The sequence below is a fragment of the Cynocephalus volans genome, chromosome X, assembly GCF_027409185.1.
Source record: "Cynocephalus volans isolate mCynVol1 chromosome X, mCynVol1.pri, whole genome shotgun sequence".
Classification (NCBI taxonomy): domain Eukaryota; kingdom Metazoa; phylum Chordata; class Mammalia; order Dermoptera; family Cynocephalidae; genus Cynocephalus; species Cynocephalus volans.
Window position 1 is genome coordinate 20,595,967 of NC_084478.1, and position 14,458 is coordinate 20,610,424.

The 14,458-nt window shown below is 39.8% G+C and overlaps 1 protein-coding gene across 1 annotated transcript; it reads right to left on the bottom strand.

The window, feature by feature from the left end:
• Positions 1 to 3,127: 3,127 nt before the first annotated feature.
• On the bottom strand, positions 3,128 to 5,174 carry LOC134367791 (serine/threonine-protein phosphatase 4 regulatory subunit 3B-like). Its single transcript, XM_063084494.1, is given in 4 exon segments — positions 3,128 to 3,477; positions 3,480 to 3,731; positions 3,734 to 3,808; positions 3,968 to 5,174. Coding segments are annotated over 4 exon segments (1,884 nt in total).
• Positions 5,175 to 14,458: the final 9,284 nt, after the last annotated feature.

The window sequence follows — 14,458 nt, forward strand, 5'->3', positions numbered from 1 at the left end:
CCCTCCCTTTCTGGTGGGTTTAGAAAGTCACCAAGACATACAAACTGCCGGAAGTTGTGTGTTTAAAGCCCAGACCTTGATGAGTCCAGGGCACCTCTCCAAAATGCCTGCCCGGAGTTTATAGTACATACAGTGCCATGTCGAACTGCTTCTTTTCATATCATTAATGACCCTCTTAAGGGTCCTTTCGAAATTACTTCTCAAAAACTTAACTAGGAAATTACAAGTTCTTGACATGGTTCTCTTCTCACACACCACAGCTAGACACACGGGACATTTTGATCGATGTTTCACTCAGTGTGTACACAGTAAGGATTGCTCTTCTGTGTTTTGTTGCCCACTTGGATGTTCTCTGCGTAGTAGCTTCTGCCATCTGATGGGGAATTAGCCTTTGCACCATTTTGCTTGTCACACTGGTTCCACTAACATTAGGTAGCTGAGACTAGAAAAGGGCTCACAGAAGTTATTCAGCTCAATAGAACGCCTATTGTTTTTCTTTTTGTACATTTTATTTATTTATTTATGTATTTATTTTTGCTTCCCATTGTTCTAAACCCTCTTTCATCTTTCCTACAAATTCACTGTGAAAAATACAGCAAGAAATGCCAGTATTCTTTTTTTTTTTATCCTATTGTTCTTTTTTTTTACTTTTTCTTTTTTTCATGTCAGATTAAAACTAGTTGATAGGAAGAGAATAAACAGAAATAATGTCAAAACAGATATTTTCTTCTCTGTCCAGTCGTGAATAGTTGCTCTGCTAGGGACCTTCGGCTACACCCACCACAATGAAGACTTAAACATATTTTTTCAAAGCACAACTCTGTGTACATGTGTACTATAGAAAATCACCCCCATGACAGTCTAGCCAGAAGGAAATCATGAAATTTCTTTCTAACAAACTATCTTTTTTGACATACAATCACAATGTGAATAATCCCGTTACAACATTTGATTTAACTAGCATGGCTTAAGAAGTGTAAAAACGCAGTTTCCCTACTGTGTTGTGTCCTCTGCAATGTGTAATTATATCCCCTGAGGTCATGTCCACACTTTAGTGGATGCTATATCGGATGAAATTATTGCTTGTTGTTCTTAGGAATATAGTGTCTTTGTAGCTTCTCCACTAGGCTCTTAGTTTTGCATAAGCTGTGTCTCCTGTTGGCACAATAGGAAATTTAATATGGTCTCTTTTATTTTTGGAATTACAGGTCACATTTTAACTCCTAAATTTTATAGTTCTGCACGAATATCACCAAATGGTACAAAAATGTACAGTGGTATTTTTAATATACAAAATAAATATGTGTTTTATGGAAAACTATACTTTTATCTACATAAACAGCACAAATTAACATTAACTCTGAAATCTTCAAAACACAAGAAACTGCTTTTCAGTTTAAGAAATTCCAGGAAAAATAGAATAAGTTAACTTGTTCCTCTAGAAATAAATCCTGTTAACTCTTTGCTAGATCTGTTTTTTAGAGGTTCATCTGCATGCACTCTTTAATAAAGCAGTTTTTATAGTATATATTTACTTGTTTACAGAAAAGAACTTCATGTGCAGTATGCTGACTTTGACACTTAAGTAACTTTTTCTTGGCCCAAAATGGCTTCTACATATGAAATGCCTTTTCATTCAGCACTTTTTAAAAAGTTTTTTCTGTATGTTCGTCTTTATAAATTACACTTTAAATCTTACTTCTGCCCTAGAAAGAAGGATAAATTTCATTAATGAATCAGGAAATGACTTAAAAATATCTTCACAATCTAGACAGGTAAAAGTACTCAGTTCTACTCACCCCCAACGTCCTCGAGAAAACCCTGTGGCAATGCTACCAAACTGTTCCTTGCCATCTATTGTCTAAGAAAAAAATTAGATCAACAACTGCACATTTTGAACCCAGCTTGCCTTTTTTATTCATGGAAATATACCCTGTGTAGATATACCACATTTTCCGTTTCCACTCATCTGATGATGGACATATGGGCTGGTTCCAACTCTTGGCTATTGTAAAGAGTGCTGCGATGAACATTGGGGAACAGGTATACCTTCGACTTGATGATTTCCATTCCTCTGGGTATATTCCCAGCAGTGGGATAGCTGGGTCATATTGTACATCTATCAGGAATTGTTTGAGGAACCTTCATACCATTTTCCATAGAGGCTGCACTGTTTTGCAGTCCCACCAACAATGTATGAGAGTCCCTTTTTCTCCACAACCTCACCAGCATTTATCTACACAATGGAATACTACCCAGCTATAAAAAAGAATGAAATACTGCCATTGCAACGACATGGATGGACCTAGAGAGAATTGTATTAAGTGAAACAAGTCAGGCACAGAAAGAGAAATACCACTTGTTCTCACTTATTGCTGGGAGCTAAAAATAAATAAATAAATTCACACACACATCCACACACACACACATCCACACACACACACACAAAACCGGGGGGGGGGGAAGACAGAACAATTACAATTCCTTGAAGTTGACACGACAAGCACACAGAAAGGACATTGTTGGGGGGGAGGGGGGGAGGGAGAAGGGAGGGAGGTTTTGGTACTCGGCCACAATAATCAGCCACATTGTATATCAACAAAATAAAATTAAAAAAAAAAAAAGAAATATATTCTGGACGTTCCTTCCCTCTACCCATCAGGCTGAATTTTTGTTAAATATTTGCAGAAAGGTCTGGACAGTATAACTTTATTTTCTACTGTAGTTAACTTGTTTTCCATATAAACATAAACAATTATTTCAAAAAGGCAACTGAAGGGAAGAACACCATGGCTAGAACCATTGTGCAAGTAGACTTTGCAAGAACTGTCGAAGTTGTTTCTAATATAAGCCCCTGAAACAAAACTACATTAATATTACTTTATCAGCCTGTGTCTTCCCCCAAACTAAGACTTTCTTGCTAACAAGTTATCAAGCAAGTCTGGTTATTTTTTTTTTTTTTAAGTTTATGGAAATTCTTGTTTTTTACAGAATTGAACCATCTTAAGCTCATCATATATGCTATTGCATATCTCACACAAGAAAGCTTTTGGAATCAGACTTTTCATCTCATTGAAATGTATAGAATTTTAGTTGAAGCACATGTTGAGGGTCTTCCATAAAGATATTATTTGCTGAGATAAGGTCTTTCCCTGGGGGATGTTTCTTCATCTTTATTTTCTTCTTCATCGTCATCATCTGGAATATCCACTAAACGAACTACGCCGCTACCGTTTGGGCTCCTTGTTCCATCAGGAGCAGCAGCAGAAGGAAATGAAAACAATTTTAAGTCACCAGGTGATTTTCTTTTGGGAAGGCCTACCTCGTTCCAATATTCTTTTGGTCTTTTCGTCTCCATGAATTGATCATAAGAATCTGGAAAGTTATTTTCCAATGATGGCATGACTGCTACTCCCATATCTTCTTTAAAACACATTTCTTACTTTACCTCGAGACTTTGGCACCTCCTTGAGGTATGTTACCATATGGGATGGAACGCAAATAATTCTGTATTGGACTTTTCCTGTCCTTCCGATCATCATATTTAATCTTCAATCCTTTGAATGTCTGGACATATTCAACTGATTCAAGTGCCTTATAAAACTTTTTGACTATATGTGCAACAAGAGACGGGATATTTTCCACTCTTATGTATTCAAACAGCTCAATAATAGCTGAATTCAACATATTGTACCTGGTTCCATTATGCAGAAAAGCATTTACAACTGGGTCAGATTTCCCCTGATGACGTAACTATTATAAAGGTCATCTTTAAGGCCAATCATCCTTCTCATAAAGCGAACAGCACACAAGACCAGGAAAGTGTGCTTTGAATTCATCAAAACCAAGACCCTTCTTAGCAAATCATTGCTCAAAATAGAGCTTTTTATGTAATGTGTGTGTTGTTGTAAGCAAAATGTGAGTAGGTCTAAAATTAAAGCAAGCAGCTGTGCTGTTTGATAATTATTGGGGCAATTTTTGCTTTCGGTGGATATATTACCTCCTTCACATTTGTCTTCTGAAGTGGTGGCCAAAAGTGGTGCTATGAAGTTATGCACACATTGTTTATAGAAGAAATTTAGAAAATCACATCTTACGTTTTTATTGGATGCTGACAGCATGTTGTCCAGATCAAGCAAAGTGCGCAGATGTTCCATCACGTGCAGAGCACCTCCCAGCTCAGGATCAGTATCACAGGTCATTTGTTTAATCACTACATTAATGAAAAGGTCATCACCTTCAGTCTTCTCTGCTTCCTCCATTACAGGTTCTCGGATCTTCGATGGACTGTACTCAACTAGATAAGTAAATATATCTGTAGCAGCCGATCTTATTAGCACATCATCAGCACTCACTATGATTTTAAGAGCAGGAAGAATTTCCAATTGTGTCAACTTTTGGAATAACTTATACTTGCTTTGAGGCCGTAATGTCTTAGAAAATGCACAGAAGTCCTTGAAAAAAAGCACCAATTCACGCCATTTGTCATCATCTAGAGTCTTATCCTTAAACTTTGCTAAAACTTCAGACAAACACTTGCGATCTTGCTGCAGCATGCTGGCTATCTCAACCTTCTTGAGGAAAATAAAATGTTGGAGAGTAGAAAGATTATCTGCAGATGTGGGTGGCTGAGGCACCAGAACGTCATATATGTACTGCACTCTGTACATCTGACGTATTTTTTGCCTAAGTTCAGAGTCTGTTCTTGGTATAAATTCCTGGAACTTGGCAGTTTGGCTCAAGAATTCCCTATGCCATCTTGGCTGAGCCAAAGCAGGATCGTATTCAAGGCATCCCATCGCATCCATGATACACTCATCAGAAAGCATGATCTTAAACAGAGGTTTGCTGTCGAAGGAGAACAGGCCTTTAATAATTGCATGGAAACGGTGTAAGCCTTCGGTGTTGTCTAGATTTTCACAAGTGCGGAACAGCTGCAGGAGTTTTTGAATATAATCCTCACTTTCCAGGACCAGAGCCAGCCTTTCCTTGCCGGTAGGCGAGGGGAGAACCGAGGTAACCAAAGCAGCGATTTGTTCAAGCCCATCGAGTTCACAGTTAGGCAGCTGGACCAGCTCAGTGGAAGCCCAGGACACGTCTCCGGGACCTACTTGGTCCCAGCGCTGGTCTTCATCCCGAACACAGACTCTGACGTGGCGCCGTCTGCTCGCCATGTCCACCTCCGGCCTCACCGCACCAGACCCGGGGTTGGCTCCAGCCGCCACTTTGCGTATCCTGGCAACGGTAGCTGCGGCGACTAGGACAGCTACGGTGGCCGAGGTGGCAGTTCGGGTCGGCAGTGGTCACAGGGGCAGCAGCGGCTCCTGGGAGGCCACAGGTCAGCAGGGTTCCCGGCGGCCCTGCTGTCTTCCACTGTCACCCCTTCAATGTCCCCAACCTCCATCCCTGCCTTCTGCCCTCCCTTACCTACACTCTCCTAAAAAGGGAGCCTCTGGGCCTGCTCTCGGCTGTCTGAAATAGCCTCGATCACGAAGGAATCTTGTGATCCCCACAGGATTCTGCCCCAAGAATGTGCTTATGTGACAGTAACTATACTTGCCACAGGGAGCTGCTGCTAAATGCACGCATGGAAGCTTAGAAGTTAGAGGATGTTCTTGCATAAAGGATTGTTGTCCCTCGGAAACATTTTTACTCATCTGGTGTGTGGGGATGGAGACTTAGTACCTTTGACAAAAGGGAAGCTTAATCACCTATGTCCTGACCAAGTCCACATCTGACGTTGTACGACAAGAAAAGGCTGGACCAAATAAGAAGCAGGAACAAGTGACCTACAGACCATTAGCAAGAATCAGAGCAATAGGCTTGGGTCTCCTCCATAAGACTTGGCCTAAGCCTGGATCCCTCTCTTAATCCATCTTAGAGAGAGAGGATATTGTTCCAAGAGAGAATTGGGCAGCCCCTTTCCTCTGTTCACTTAGGCCTAAAGCTCTGTCTTCCAGCACACATTTTCTGACATTTTCCAATCCATAAGTTCGTTCCTTATTCTTAGGGAAGGACTGAGCCAAAGGTTAACTGTGAGGTGAAATTAGCCAAGAATGGATATTGACAATTACAGATAAATTATTTTACTTCTTTTCTTAGTGATGATAATCATAACGAGCACAACAAATCAATAATAATAATTAGTGCTTATTATTATTATGAAGAAGGTAATAACATAATTGACCAAGTGTAATATTTAAGTGCTTACAATGTTCAAGACACTGTGAAAAGAATGTTATACATATTTTCTTACTTAATTTTCGTAATAATCCAGTGATACAGGAGTATTAAGAATCCTTTTAGAATCAGCAAACAGACTTAGGGAACTTAAGTAAACTGCCAAAGGTCACACAGCTAATAATTTGAGGAACTCTGATTTGAAAACATGTCTTTCTGATTCCAAAATTGGTTTTCTCAGCCATTGAACTGTGATACCCCCTTCTTTTCTTGGCTTTCATCACACTTTATTTCACATTCCTTCCATCTATATAATTTGTAATAAAATTATCAAGACAAGATGAAAATCACGCACTTCCTCCTTTAGATACACATCTGTGTATGGCCGACCGAAAAATAGAAGCTTGGATATGGCAAGTCTGTTAAATACAATTTTAACAGTAACCAAGTTGATTTTTGATGTAGCAGCAACTTCTGCAGTGTTCTTTTAAAAAATATTTCTCCAAAACATTAACCCTGTTATTGCAAGGGAAAATCTGAGAACTGGGCCACACGAAGCACATTTGGACTTGAAGAGTCGTGTTTGTAACAATCACTTCATTTTACATAGCATTGGAGATGTATGACAATTCTCCAGTAAAACACAGAAAAACTTCCACACACCTCTCTTACAGTGTTGCCTCCAGAATATTCTAGCACAGAGAATGCTCCCTGGGACAGTATAGATGGGGCACATGGGGAGTTGAATGTGAATTACAATCATTTTTTTTTCTTTTCTTTTTTTTTCTGGTGGCTGGCTCGTATGGGATCTGAATTATTGACTCCAGTGTTATTAGCAACACACTCTATTTTTTTTTTTTTTTTTTGGCGTTTTTTCGTGACCGGCACTCAGCCAGTGAGTGCACCAGTCATTCTTATATAGGATCCGAACCCGCGGCGGGAGCGTTGCCGCACTCCCAGCGCAGCACTCTACCAAGTGCGCCACGGGCTCGGCCCGCAACACACTCTATTGAGTGAACTAACCAGCCAGGCCCCTTGTTTATTTGTTTGTTTATTTTATTTGGTTTTTTGTTGGACAGTCATTTCATGATAAAATCCAAATCAATGCCAGGATACTGCTGCTTTAGTAACATTTACAAATCATAAATAATATTTAAACATAAGAATTAATAAATGACTAATGGAAAAACTAATACATGTATTAGTGAAAAACAAATTTGAGTGTCAGGATCTGCAAATATACAGTAATAATAATGACATGGATGCTAATGGCCCAATTTTTTTCTCTGTTGCGTTAATATTAAAGTATCTATTAGAATCAATTATAATACTGTCAATTCTGTGAATGTGCCCTCAGGTTGTATTCTTCGAGAGGCATTCAGCACAAATCTGTGTGTTCTCATAATTTTACCAGTGAGAGTTTCCTTAGGCCAGTTAAGGTCACTTTATCTTAATTGGGTTCACAGAGTCTCTGTACAATCTAAAAGAGCCTCAAGTCTGTATTTCTGATTGCTATTTCTGCAGTAGTGTTTTTCAGTTCCTGTCTTACTTGGTTTGAAAAGTAGAGTAATGCCTTTTTTTGCCTCCTCTCTTATACCTACCAAAGATTATTATTTTGTTGTTTTTGTTGCTATTGTTTGACAGGGAGCAAAGTAATACGAATAAGTGATTGCCATAGTCTAGGAGCTGTGTAAACCATTTTTTGTATGCATTATTTACTTTTTCACTTAACCTTCATTCACTAATGGCATGAGGAAGATGTTATTACTGTCCTATTGGAGAGAAAAAACTTGAAACTGCAAACTCAATCCAGTATTTGGTTTAAACCCTCACAGTTAGTGATGACGCCAGTATTTGAAACCAGGCCATTTATAGAGTAGTTCCGACTCCCCACTTTGCTGTTCCCAATATGTAATGCTCTTTCCCAGACTATGAATAAATGGTTACAGCAGACGTTTACAACAATGCGATTTTTATCCAAATGATCACTGTTATTTGATATTTCTCCATTTTGTTTTGTGAAGGAAAAACTTAAGAGCAGTTCAAAATCCAACCGGGTGGTATCAATCTTAAGACTCAAGATGCTTCTTCAATGTTGGACGTCTGCCTTCCTCACACTTCTTCCCCCAGAACTTAGTGGAGTAAAAGGTATAGTTTTTGATGACTCTGCTCTGAAAATAAATACTTTTACACAAGGATTATGCAATTCATCCACATCTTATGACTACTAAGAGCTTAATTTGTATACTTCCTGAGTTGTTTTAGAAGACATAAAAGAAATGTGTCACATATTTCTGAAGTTTAGATATAGGTAACCCAAGCAACTATATACAGATAGAATACTTAGGAAAGAGCATTTCATAGTTGAAACACAAGGCAAGCAGTGTCAACTCCATCCTTCCTTTTGTTCTTCTAAACAATATGGACCCATTCTTGACTTTTCACTTTCTGACACTTTACGTTTAGTTTTTTCGTATATGCTGTCTGTCTGACTTTCAAAACGTATTCAGAATCCTACTGCTTCTCACCACTACCACCAGTGTCAAAGCACCATCATCTTTCATTTGGAAATCTCTAATATTCTCTTCCCCTGGCTTCTACCTTTTTGCCCTACTAGTACATTCTCAGCAAAATAACGAGAGCGGGGACTTTTAAAACAGAAGTCATACCCACCCACTTCTTTGCTCAAATGTGTTTCTACCGTACTTTGAATAAAAGCCAAAGTTCTACCTACGGTATGTACAGCCTAACAAGATCTGGCCCCTTGAACTATGCAAGCTCTTCACCTGATAGTCTCTCTTTCCAATATTCTATGCCAGCCACACTAGCCACCTTGCTGTGTCTGAACTACATCAGGCACACTCTTGCTTCAGGGCCTTTGCACCTGCCCTTCTTTCCATCCAGAACACTCTACTTCTCAGAATTGTATCTACGTGGCAAACCCTCACGTCCTTCAAAAATTTATTCAAATACTCCCCTCCCCTCAGTGAGACCTTCCCTAACAACCCCTTTAAAATTGTAATGTCCTCCCATCCCAACCTACCCATCCCTTATATATACATATATATATATATATTTTTTTTTTTTTCCCACCAAAGCACTTAGTATCATCTGATCAATTTGTACTTCTCTTATTCTGTTTTTTAAACCAGACTATTAGGTGTATAAGGGCTTTGAATTTATTTTTTTATTGTTTTATTTTGCTCAGTTCTGTGTTTCTAGCAATTGCTGTAGGCATGGGTCATTGTATTTTATCAACAATTATTTATGGTATAAATAAATAAATAAATAAATAAATAAATAAATAAATAAATAAATAAATAAATAAATAAACAAACCTTTTTTTCTAGGATGATTTCTATTAATCCATTTATTTATTTTTCACGTAGTCATTGAGCAGCCCCTATGTACAGGCCCTATACCAGGCACTGGGGACTAAGCAGTGAATTTGAACTTTTATGTCCAGTCCTATTTTGGAATAGATAGAGAGTTGTATCAGGAGATATTTTCAATTTACAAGGTACACTTGGCATTTTCTCTGCTGCCCCAATTCCACCCTTTTGGATAGTTTACTTCTTAATGATAGCGACCAGGGAAGGAATATTCTCCTGTTTTCAGCTTTTAGTTACATGAAAAGCTAGTGAACTGAATCAGCTGGATGTTTTCCTCCATGTTCTGTCAAATATTTCTTCCCTAACTTTGAGAATTCAGATGGAGGTTGCGGCTTTTCCATCCACTCTCAAGTACTGAGAGAACCTTAATTCTAGTATTAAAAAGTTCCATCTCTTTCAAGCTTCTGTTTGAGTCATATCTTGTCCAAACAAAATTCATGGCCAAGACCAGAATCAAGGGATAAAAAAGTATGCTGCCCCTATAGTGCAGGAACATCCAAAGTTACGTAGCAAAGGACACGGGGAGAGGGAAGGGTGAAGAATTGGGTACATTGATGCAATCTTCCACAAACTTGGACAACAAGTATAACCCAGAAGTTTTCTGGGCAAAGAGTGATGTATGGTTCCTGTATATATAGAGTATTAGCTCGTGTGAACACTTAAAACGTTTTATTCTCAGCTGAAAGCGTCATCCTGTTGTGTGTGCACTGCAGCAGTACTGGCCCTCATCTTCCCATAGTATCAGAAGTGAGACTCAGTCTTAAGTACTTTCTCGGATCTACAGGCGTTTGTGTCAGCACTAGCACATTCTCAGTTGTGTGCTTGGCTTCTGTGGAAGCTCCATAATCTTCTGCTCACACCTCAGAAACTTAGGAGGGGACTGAAAAGGAGAAAAATGTTGTCTTGGCCTCATGTAAATTTTAGAATCTCACTTTCAGTGCCATCCTCTCCTCTTCCTACTGTTCAAATAGTTACTTCTACACTCATTTTGAATTTTGTTTTAAATTACGTAATTCATAGATCTTCGCTTCTTCTTTGTCTGGATAGACCAGGCTGCTTCCTTTTCCCACCTGGATCACTGGGAATAAAATTAGCTGTCTTCTTACTAATTGTCCTATAACCATTTCGTAGAAATAACAGCAAGGAGCCTAATTTGGTGTGAAAAACTGCTCAAGTTTTACTTACAGATAGAAATAATCTTCATTACTTCAGAATAACACAAAACATATTATGCCATAAAATATAAATTTTCATTTTATAGGTAGCACTTGATTTCAACTTAACATTTAATTCCATTATTTAAAAGAGTGCCTTGAATATAATATATTTGATATTTTGTGAGAGAATTGGACTGAGTCAGACACACAAAAAAATGTTTTGATGATAAATAAGTAAAAATCCTAAACATCCTGGCTAGTATTGATTTTGGATGCATTGCTTCGTGTGTGAAGATCAGGTTCATTCTTCCCGAAAAATAATGTTCTATGTTTTGTTACTGCCAGGTGATCTGCTATCATTTTCTTGGGCAGGAGTGCTGCTATGGTGGTGTAGGAATATATATTTAAATTATACACTAAAATCATTCAAAAAATATCAAATTTTGGTTTATAGTTACTTAAAAGTATAATTTAAGAGGCTTATCAGATTTATAGGTGATGCATAGAGTATCATGGTTTTTAGTACTGAATATGTACTGCATAACTTCTTAACTACAATAACTGTATTCCTACGTCTTAGATGATTCTTAGGCGTTATATTTCCCATGAATCACGAACCTATAAGTTGAATTTTGATAAAGGTCTTAGGCCTTGAAAATGCCTACATTGGCTGCTTGGTTGATTATTGAGAGTAGGTGGAGTAGGGTAGTTCTTCTTTGTACACGAGATGCCATTAGCACCCAATCCCCCAGTTTTTACAACCAAAAGTATCTCCAGACACTGCCAAACATCTCTCTTGGGGGGGCGAGGAGAATCAAAAATACACGTAGTCAAAAATACTGCTAGTAATAATGTTCAGTTCTTATCATTTACAAAGATTTATAAATGTAGAAAACAGTTTAAAACACTCAAATTTTACAGTTCTTATTTTATGTCTGATATAGTAAAACCAGCTTATTTGAACTTTTGTTGTCCAAGTTAACCAGGATCTCTGCACATTTGTAATAAAACAGTGTCATTTATTTTCAGGTCTTTCTCCAGGAAAATAATTAAAAAGTGAATTTGTTTTAGTAATTTGCAGTGAGTGCTTATAGTTTTATGTTGCTTTGACATCCATTTTTGAATATAAGTTTAACTTTTTATACCAGAAGAAAAGTTCAGTCACCCTTGACACAGTTTCCAGTTCTATGCCCTGCCTGGATGGCTTCAGCCGGAGGCTAGAGATAAAGACTTAGGGGCATGTCCTCTACCTAGCAGGCTGGGCTACCTGCTTTCCCACTGCTTCCTTTAGAGGGACCAATCAGACACCTGCTTGCTTTAAACCCAATAATTAAAACTCCCTGCAGAAAACCTGTTTGGCTATAAAAGTGTTGGCCCAAGGGTTCCCACTCAGCCCACCTGCACTCCCTCCCTGACCTCCCTGTATATGTGGCCTCCTCCAGGCATGCCTTGTACACCCCAGGTTCCATAAGTACTAAAAACTCTTAAAGTTTTACATTGTGGTTGTGTCATTGAAGCCCTGCAGCAATTTGACCCTTGACAGTGAGGCTGCCCTGCCCATGCACCAACCCTCCACGCCCAGGAGACTCATGTGTGGACCTCTGGTGTCTGCTGGGGACAGTAGCTACCAAATAAGTTAATAATGAAACTCAAGGAGTTGATTCAAAACACAACTCCCCTTCTGATGTCCTGCAGGTCTTTCCCTGCAGCAGGGAGAGCTTTCACACTTTCTACAAATCCACAGTCTAGCATTCTAGCAGGTCTCACCTCCTCACACTCATCTCCAACCCCTTTCTCCTCAGCTTACTGCTCATCTTGCTCACTGGCTTTCCTGCATATCTCTTTCCTGTCTAAGGCCTCTGTTCTTGCTGCTTCCACTGGCTTGAATTCCGTGCCACTATATTTTCACATATCACCCTCATCATGTTTCACATTTTGTCTCCAAAATCAGTCCCTCAAAACTACCTCTCTGCCCACAATCTGAGACAGCAACCCCTTCTCCTCTCTAACATCGCCTTATTTTAGCTTATCAATAGAACTTTCTCAATCTGAAGTCACTGCACCATTTGCTTACTTTTATTGTCTTATTCTGCCCCCACCCCACCAGAGGCAAAGATGGATCCTGGACAGTCTTATTCTCTCCTGTGTCGCGTTGCCTAGAAGACAATAGGTATTCAGCGAATATGCACGAGGGGACCGCTCGGCTGCCCGGGGACCCCGTGCCATCCGGAGGACAAGGGAAGCTCAAGCCCCTGTCCTTCCCACTGCTGGCCCCAGGCCCTTGGCTCGGGCACGAGGGCCTAGTAGCTGCCTCTGCTTTTGTAGCTGACAGTTAAAGGGAGAAAATGTGAGAATTTTGGCCTGGTCTGGAAAACTGCAGATAGCTATTGACAGAAGGGTGCTCGCTCTCATCACTGTGAGAACGACCATAACACATAAAATCGAGTAACTGATTCACTGCCATAAGTAACGGCGACGCACGTTTCCTTCTTCTAGGACGGATGGTAATGTCACTTTCTGCAATTTAGCTCTTAAGGAAATGGCGAAAGCCGCCTAGGATTTGCGTTTTAGCCTTGATAGCGCTGAGTTGATGTGGACGCTCCTGTAATTTTCACCCATCATACGTCCCTGTCTTCTCTCTGAATCCTAATGCCATTTCTGTCCTTTCATTTCTACTGGTCTCTTGGAGTAAAATGAGGCCTTTTCCTCTAATAGTTGAAAAGATCTAACTTCAAAACCAGTGTCCAAAGGCTGCTGGGTAATTGACTGTAGTGCTTAAGTTAGAAAGTCTGTTCACGTTGGTGTGACACAATCTATTCCTGAAGTCATTTCCCTCAAAAGCACGTGCAGAAGGAAGCTGTCGAGCCCGTGGGAAAGCTGCAGTGCGGGGGAGACAAAGTAGAAGCCGGCAACGAATTCAGGATCGGGCAACAGACTTGGCTCAAATCTCAGACAGATGGCCCAGTGATGACAACACTTAGTAGAGCTTAATGAGGAAGCACCAAAACGTTTCTGAGGTCAGAGGGGGCCAAGCGTTTTGGGATGCGGGGTGGGTGACCCAAGGGGTGCAGGGAATGAGACCCCTAACACTGTCCATTCACTCATGAGTTCTTTTTTTGGCTGATCCCTTATTTAAGGAATTATCCCCACGTATACGATTTTGAAAACACAGCGATATTCCTATGCTATAGTTTTCTTCTGAAGAGAGTTTTCACAATGATAGAAATGACTTTGCTAAGATATCTCTCAACATAGCAATGGCATCAGAGTGGACAGTCTAAACCCACTGGGTATGGACTCTTACAATGTATTTTTCTTTCTGATGTCTACAGAATTTCCCATGTCTTTTTTGTAATATAACCCAGGGTGTCATATCTCAGGTTTGTGGCTAAAGACCCTCTGACAAACCGCAACCTTCTCCTGGTGAACTACAGGCAGTCATTAAGTGAATCACTGCTAGATACGCCTTCTATGGTAAATCAACGTGTCGATTAAAAGCCATTCTCATAGGGCCGAGCCCGTGGCGCACTTGGTAGAGTGCTGCGCTGGCAGCGCAGCGACGCTCCCGCCGCGGGTTCGGATCCTATATGGGACTGACTGGTGCACTCACTGGCTGAGTGCCGGTCACGAAAAAAAAAAAAAGCCATTCTCATAGACACGGAAGACGTTTGTTTCTTCTCCTCATGCATCAGGAGGTAAAGGATTTCATTAGTTAGTTGATATCAGAGT